The 7,674-nt window shown below is 38.6% G+C and overlaps 1 protein-coding gene across 1 annotated transcript in view; it reads left to right on the forward strand.

Annotated features, from left to right (window-relative positions):
- The window catches only part of LOC109233296 (ferredoxin-dependent glutamate synthase, chloroplastic), a 51,895-nt gene that overhangs the window by 20,065 nt on the left and 24,156 nt on the right, over positions 1-7,674 (forward strand). The window contains exons 10-17 of the mRNA XM_019399122.1: positions 2,987-3,146; positions 3,482-3,592; positions 3,732-3,947; positions 4,372-4,529; positions 4,912-5,041; positions 5,251-5,309; positions 5,454-5,559; positions 6,832-6,928. Coding sequence (XP_019254667.1) covers positions 2,987-3,146; positions 3,482-3,592; positions 3,732-3,947; positions 4,372-4,529; positions 4,912-5,041; positions 5,251-5,309; positions 5,454-5,559; positions 6,832-6,928 — 1,037 coding nt within the window. The remainder of the gene's footprint in view (positions 1-2,986; positions 3,147-3,481; positions 3,593-3,731; positions 3,948-4,371; positions 4,530-4,911; positions 5,042-5,250; positions 5,310-5,453; positions 5,560-6,831; positions 6,929-7,674) is intronic.

Raw genomic sequence — 7,674 nt, forward strand, 5'->3', positions numbered from 1 at the left:
GTTGGCGGCCATGTAAGATAGCATACATCACGAGTGTGTCCAAGTTTATGACAATAAGAGCACTTGGGTCTAGATCTTCCAAAACGACCTCCTCCTCGTCTATTCTCCATAGTATGAGATGCCCGATTGTCCACTGATTGGGATACGTGGACAGATGAGTCAAGTGTCTGTGATGAGCTCACTGGGTGACTAGGTGCTGCAGCAAGGCGAAGTAATCGAGAGAATAATTCATCAACTATGGGGACGGTTGGACTAGCCAAAATCTGGTCACGTACTGAATCAAGGTCATTAGGGAGTCCAGCGAGTGTAAGAACTAGAAACATCTTCTGTCGTTGCTCTTGTTGTTTTTCAATACTAGCAGAAACTGGCATCAACGTCTCAAATTCTTCCATGACTGCCTGAACTTGTCCCAAGTAAGTAGACATATCTAATTCCTGTTTCTTCAAGCTTGTCATTCGCGATATTACATCATAGAAACGAGATATGTCATTAGTGTATAGATTACGAGGCTTTTCCCAAACTAAATAACATGTCTGGAATGGACGGAACAAGGGCATCAACTTGGAATCAATAGATCGCCACAGGATACTACATAACTGAGCATCGACCTTCTCCCACTGTGTTTTGGCCTTTTCATCACCTTCGCTAGCCTTTTTTGTTAAATGATCTTGAACTCCTTGACCTTTACACCACAACTCGACAGATGAAGCCCAATCTAAGTAGTTTGAACCTCCCATTAAAGGTTCTGAGGTAATCATAACACCGGAACTGCCAGAACCCGGGTTTCTAGACCCGAAAGCATCGACTCCCAAAGACATGGTTGGATTATCACCAAATAACAAAAAGAATCAACTGAAAATTCTCTGAAACAGATGAAGAAAACACTGTGTTTGCCGAAAAAGTACTGTAGCTGCCGGAAAAATCAGTGTAGTCGCCGGAAAAACTCAAAGTGGTCGGAATCAAACGAAAACAGGATGGGTAGGGTCGGAATTGCTGTGCGACCAGGCTGTCCTGAAGAAGTTCGGCCAAAAAATGGCCGGAAGAGGCCTCACGCGCCGGCGCGTGACGACGGAGACTCGCCGGAAAATATTTTCCGGCGGCGCGTGAGGGCGCGTGGGAGAGGTTCTGCCGGAGAAATTTTTGTGGTTTGGTCGCCGGAAGCTGATCTATCTCGTGGTGGTGTTGGTTTTTGCACAACACCGACGGATATTGATTTTTTCTTGCGGACAGTGCTGTTTTGCCAAGAAAAAAGGTTTTTTTTTTCTTCCCGGAGTCGCTGGAATTTATGCACAGCGATAAATATCTCACGATAGCTCTGATACCATGTGAGAAAGCACAGGAGAAATTATATTATTGATGTATTAACATATGTTACAATGAGCCCTATATATACACACATAACATGTCCTACTCCTAATATATATTGGATTAGGGTTATTTATTTACTCCTATTTACATGACTATTCTAACAACATTCATGTGAAAAGGACAACTGCAATTGAGCATTAGCATATGCTTCTAAGGGGTTTGGACTACACGACATGCATTTCAATTAAGCAGTGATTTTGCTGTGTGAAAAGAAGGGCAACGATACCGTAGACACTGAAATTTTAAAAGATCAAGATAAATCCTAAATTCAAGACAACTCTGAAATATTAGGAGTCTATTAGGGTTACTTGGTGGCTACTCCATCCAAACCCTAATTCATGCCTATAAATAAGGCTACATATGTCCTTCAAAGAGGATCTCAGCAATTCCATAAACTCTCGGAATATGCACAAAGAGATCAAATATGAGATCTCTGAAATTCCATGAAACTCTTGGAATATTCATTAAGAAATCAAAGACATGTCAAATATGTCTTGCTTAAAGTCCTACGTTCGAGAAATACGCCGCTAAGGCCCTCGAATCACGTAGAATAAATCGGAGGGAAGAATCAGGGGATAAACAGAGTTGTAACCTTAATGTTTATCAATAAACACCTGTTTTCTTTACAGGTGTTTGCGATTGCAGTGTTATTTTTCTTTGCATAAATTTGTTGCAAACAGATACTACTTGAACTTGGTACTTTTGGCCCGGTGAAGATTATGGTTTTATTATGGCAAGGCTTTTGTACCTATAGATTAGGTTAAATGATAAAAACACTCTCTGCTAGTTTTACCTTTATCTCTTGAACGTGAAATGAAGAATGAAAGCAAGGAGCATACAAAGTGGAGACTTGTATCAAGATTTGTTGCTGACAGGCTCCGCCATGAGAGATGGTATTGACCTACTCGTGGGTAAAACTAATAAATTTGCTAGTAAGACTCTGTTTACAGAGTTGGTAATTTAGAATGTGGATTAACAGTGTAAAAAGATTAAGTGTTAGATCTCTAATCTAATCTGAGGCTCAGAAGAAATCACTACCAAAGGCGTGTGTAGGAGGAAGAAGATTCTCTAGATGCTGTAAGTTCAGAAAAAAGGGATAAGTGATGGATCCATTGTGCCTTGCAAATGCGGTGAGGATAGCTCTTCATTTAGTGGAAAACACAAGAGATAGAAAACAGAGAGAAGGTGAAGGATACAAGAAAAGAGAGAGTCGCTTAGTTTTATATATAGCTTCCTCTTGAGAATCAGAGACAAAGGAAGGAATACGTTCCTAGCTTGTTATTTCGTTGGTCACCACTTGGCATGTTTTCGATTACAGTTGTATTCTATGACAATGACTTCTCACCGTACATGTGAGATTTGGGTCCTATTTCCTTGCACAAATTTTGATTACTATGAATTTTATTTATAAGTTAATAATACTTGAGAAGACAATTCTCATTACTAGTTGCACTGGAATATGTCTGCTTAATTTGTTGATGCATTGGGTGAAGTATCAAAATTTTCCTGATAGCATCCTTCGCTTCCCCATGCTGGTTCGCAGTGCAAGTTCTCTTGACTGGAATTTGTTATATCAACCATTATTAATCTTGTGCTATCATTTCCTTTCATAAAACAGGGCATATGGTTATTCTAGCGAGGATGTTCAAATGGTTATTGAAAGTATGGCTGCACAAGGGAAGGAGCCTACATTTTGCATGGGAGATGATATTCCCTTGGCTGTGTTATCTCAAAAGCCACATATGCTATATGATTATTTCAAGCAGCGGTTTGCTCAGGTGGGCTATGTTGTTATCTGTAGTCCTGGATAGTTTCTGTAAGGCATCTCCTATGTCTTTAGATATGTCATAGTTTTTCTTCCAGCACTTATTGCGAGCTTTGTAAGATGTCAAACTTGTGTTTCTTTCTCTCTTTCCGAACGAGTTTTTTTGATTGTATGTTTGCTTATCTTTTCGAATGAGTTGGAAATTGGCTGAAAGATGTTTTTTGCTTACTTGATATTTGGCCGAAAGGTATATTTGGAGTCACCGGTTATCTTAACCAGATAGCTATGATGGATTTTTATGATTAGACTTGAATTTGATGTCTAATATATTATGTGCATCTATGTCAGGTTACAAATCCAGCTATTGATCCTCTTAGAGAAGGATTAGTCATGTCTCTTGAAGTCAATCTTGGCAAGCGTGGAAATATACTAGAGGTTGGACCTGAAAATGCATCTCAGGTTGGTTGACTCTTCTCCTTCCTTTCAACTTTTGATAATATGTGGTGTTTAAATTTTTTTTTTATGATCTTATGTTTAGTACAGATATATCATGTATCATTTGTTGTTTTCTATTGTTTACCATTTTGTATTTGGTCAGGTTATTTTGCCTAGTCCTGTTCTTAATGAAGGAGAGCTTGAATCTCTGTTGAAAGATTCACACTTGAAAGCTCATGTTTTGCCAACATTTTTTGATGTTGGGAAAGGAGTTGAAGGGTCCTTGAAAAGGTCACTGTATAAACTATGTGAGGCAGCTGATGAAGCTGTTAGAAATGGTGCTCAATTGCTTGTCCTCTCTGATAGATCTGATGAACTGGTAAGCTCCCCTTTGGCCATTTCTGTGCTACTATCTGTCTTTTAGTTTCATCGACGGTGGCATTGCCTGCATAGTTGTATTGACATTTTGGCCAAGTGCTGTTTGCTCCAATTATATGCAAGTCTAAGTTTTTCAAATTTAAAAGATTTTTAGTTTACCCCTTGAGTAGCAATACTTATTTGTAGGCATATTCAAATTATTGAGGTTATCATCTTCTTCTTTTTTTTTTCCTGATTCATGATATCTATGAAGTCTGGTTCTTTCTGAATTTTCTTTTCCAGTGTGGTTCATTGAAAAGTTTAACTTTCTGTTATAGCAGTCTGTCTTTCGTATCTATTAATCTATTTGCCCTTATTCTTCCCTGATAAGAACTTTAAAGCTTGTGGTTTGCAAGTGTAATAAACTTATTGCTTGCCATCTCCAGGAAGCTACTCGGCCTTCAATTCCAATACTTCTTGCTGTAGGTGCTGTTCACCAGCATCTGATTCAGAATGGCCTTAGAATGTCGGCTTCAATTGTTGCTGATACTGCCCAGTGCTTCAGTACTCATCAGTTTGCTTGCTTGATCGGATATGGTGCAAGGTTAATTCTAAGACATAAAACTCCTTTCTGTTTTCGTTTCCACTCCTCTTTACAAGATCTCTATGTGCTCTCAAGCGCATCGATCCGTGTTCTTTTGTTCAGTCTGTTTGACATTGAGTTAATATCATCAGATATTAAACTGATCAGAACAGATTCTGAACTTAATCTTAGCCAAAAGGCTGAGAAATGTATCGTTCAGTCTGTATGACATACCACTCACTTTATCTATAATCTGTCTCTTAACTTATTAGATTAGTTCTTCAATCTGATTTATCACTGTGGTAAAGTTCTCTTTTGCCCTTAACGTATACATCTGGGGTCAGGTCTGCTGTTGTTTAAACATTCAGGCAAAGACATACTTATATATTCTTTCCTCATTCAGTGCTGTGTGTCCATACTTGGCATTCGAAACATGTCGACAGTGGCGCTTGAGCACTAAAACTGTGAACTTGATGCGGAATGGGAAAATGCCTACTGTTACCATTGAACAAGCTCAAAAGAACTTTTGCAAGGTATGCATCTTTGGTGAAAGTATGCTTACTAAATTACTGTTTCCTGGTTGGCATTTTAAAAAAGCACATCGGAGATATTTTGCTAGTGGAATTTAGGGCTTCAGAAGTGCCTTTTCATTTTACCTACATAACCGTTCGGTGATGCAACTTGAAGATGCTTGCAGTCCATAATACAGACATTGACTTGATCATTTTTCCCTCAATTGCAGGCAGTTAAATCTGGCCTTCTCAAAATTCTTTCAAAAATGGGAATCTCCTTGCTCTCGAGGTATCTACTTCCAATATAGTTTGAGCCAGCAATTTTCCTGTTGTAGCCTTTTCTTTCTTTTCTTGCTTTTTCTGTCTTCTTTATTGCAATTTACCTTTCTATGTTTCCTCATCTGCTTCTCTCACAAATAATTATTTGGTTCAGTTATTGTGGTGCACAAATATTTGAAATCTATGGATTGGGAAAGGAGGTCGTAGATGTTGCATTCTGTGGCAGTAAATCGAGCATCGGTGGATTGACCCTTGATGAGGTATTGAAGAGATGAATCATCTGATCTGTGGATGGTTTATTATCTAGCATCACTTTTGGCATATAGTGCTACAACTCTTGACCTTTGTTGCCAATTAGGTGAACGAAATGAGGAGTGCTATGTTGATTTTCTCTTCCCTTGCTTGGTATGCGAAAAGAAAGAGGAAAAGTGGAGAGAGAATAAAGTTTTTCTTCTGCGGCCCACTTATTTCCCTCTCACTTTCTTTCCGTTTTCCTCTCATTTTTCTTTCCTTTCCCTTTTCTAGTGCACCCCTCACATCCCACTGTAGGAAACATCAACCCCAATAGTAGCCAGGAAACCACATTGATGGCACTGCTTCTTTCGGAACATGAGGTCTGTGAACCTTCTAGAAGCTGAATTCTTAATCAGGGATATAATTCTCTGTAGTTTCCCAGACTTCAGTTATGGGATTACTTTGGGTTTTTTGTTGTTGTTGGATATAATTCTCTGTAGTAAGGCTAGCATGCCAGAACTATTTGGACTAAGACTATTAAAAGAAGTTTTTCATTTATACTCTTCACTCAAAGTGTGGAGCTTTACTTTCGCAGTCTTTGTGGTACACTTGAATTCTTCTTTAAGGGTCGCTTTTTAATGATTGGACACTATGGGTGGACTGTTAGCTGAGCTGTGAGCGTCCTCGATTTCAAAGTGAAGTTCTTAATTCTATTTAGCAAGCTGATCAACTAATCTTATTACAGTGCTGATGGAGCCCTGTGCAATGTACTATACATGCTATACATCAGCTGTCTTTGACCTTTAAAACGATTTCGGTTGTATCTGATCTGTAATATAAATTTTCGCGTCTTTAATTGTTTTCTTGAGTACATAGCATAAGATATTGATCGCATTCATCATGAAAAATGCAAAGGTGGTATTAGTTTAGAAAATGTACTTCAACAGAAGAAAGGTATTGAAAGTAATGGAATTTGCAAGTATATTGAGAGTGTGTAACCGGTTAGTTCCAATTTCAGTGGGATATCTATTTTGTGAGCTTTAGCTTTAAATATTGATATGCAAATTGTTAGTTGGTTTTTGCACTGGGCCAATCAGACTGCTGGAAAAAATGTTGATTTGATTTGGCGGAAATGTCTAGTCTAGAATTGACATGGATGTATGTTTCACTTTTTTGCATAATTTGTTAGACAGTTTGACATGAACAGTTGATTAGAAGTTTACCTTCATCTCTGAAGTTCTCCAAAATGTTAGCTCTGATGGCATGGGCAGTATACTTACAATATGAGCTTTTTGCAGCTGGCAAGAGAGACCTTATCATTCTGGGTGAAGGCTTTCTCTGAAGATACAGCAAAACGACTAGAGAATTATGGGTTCATACAATTCAGACAAGGAGGTATATTTTTCTAGAGGCTAAAAACTAAAGGTTGTGGAATTATATTTCTTTATTACATTATGCAGTATCCAGATCTATGGAACCTAAGCAAATGTTGTAAAATTAATTGACCTTTAGTGTTGTTTAAAGCCTGGACGTACCGTGTCTGTTTCTCGTGTCATCTAGAAAGCTAATTCCGGACAAAAACATTGGATCTGTGCACTCAGGTAGAACTTTTCAACATGCTAGACTCCAAGCTTGTAAGGAGGTAGGTCATTAGGAAAGCAATACCAAGCCTTACTAAATGAATTTTCATGTCAATGCGTAATTGTGGTTTGCTGAGTGGAACAAAGTTAAACAGCCTTGGGGCATTCCATCTTTTGAGCATTCTATTTCTTTATCCATGTCTGGAAATTTTTTAACATTCTAAACTCCAACAGCTTGTATAGAGGTAGGTCAGAGTTACCTCTTACCTTGAGGAAGCAATACCAGGCTGTATTAAACAGCCTTGGCATTCTATTTCTTTATCTCTCTGTGTGCGAGGGAGGCAGAGAGATGAACGAGGACAGAGAGAGTGGGATGGAAGAAGAGGAACTCACAAGAAAAAGCTGATATTTCCGCCAGCTGTTTCATACTTAAAGCATTAAAGGAGAGCAGTTAGACGCATTACATAGGAACTGACTAGGAAATTCAGATAAGATGCTTGACCACATTCACTTGAGGGAAGATATGGTGCTGCCATTTCATATCTCAGTTGTTGACTCTCT

The sequence above is a fragment of the Nicotiana attenuata genome, chromosome 10 (genome assembly GCF_001879085.1).
Source record: "Nicotiana attenuata strain UT chromosome 10, NIATTr2, whole genome shotgun sequence".
NCBI lineage: Eukaryota > Viridiplantae > Streptophyta > Magnoliopsida > Solanales > Solanaceae > Nicotiana > Nicotiana attenuata.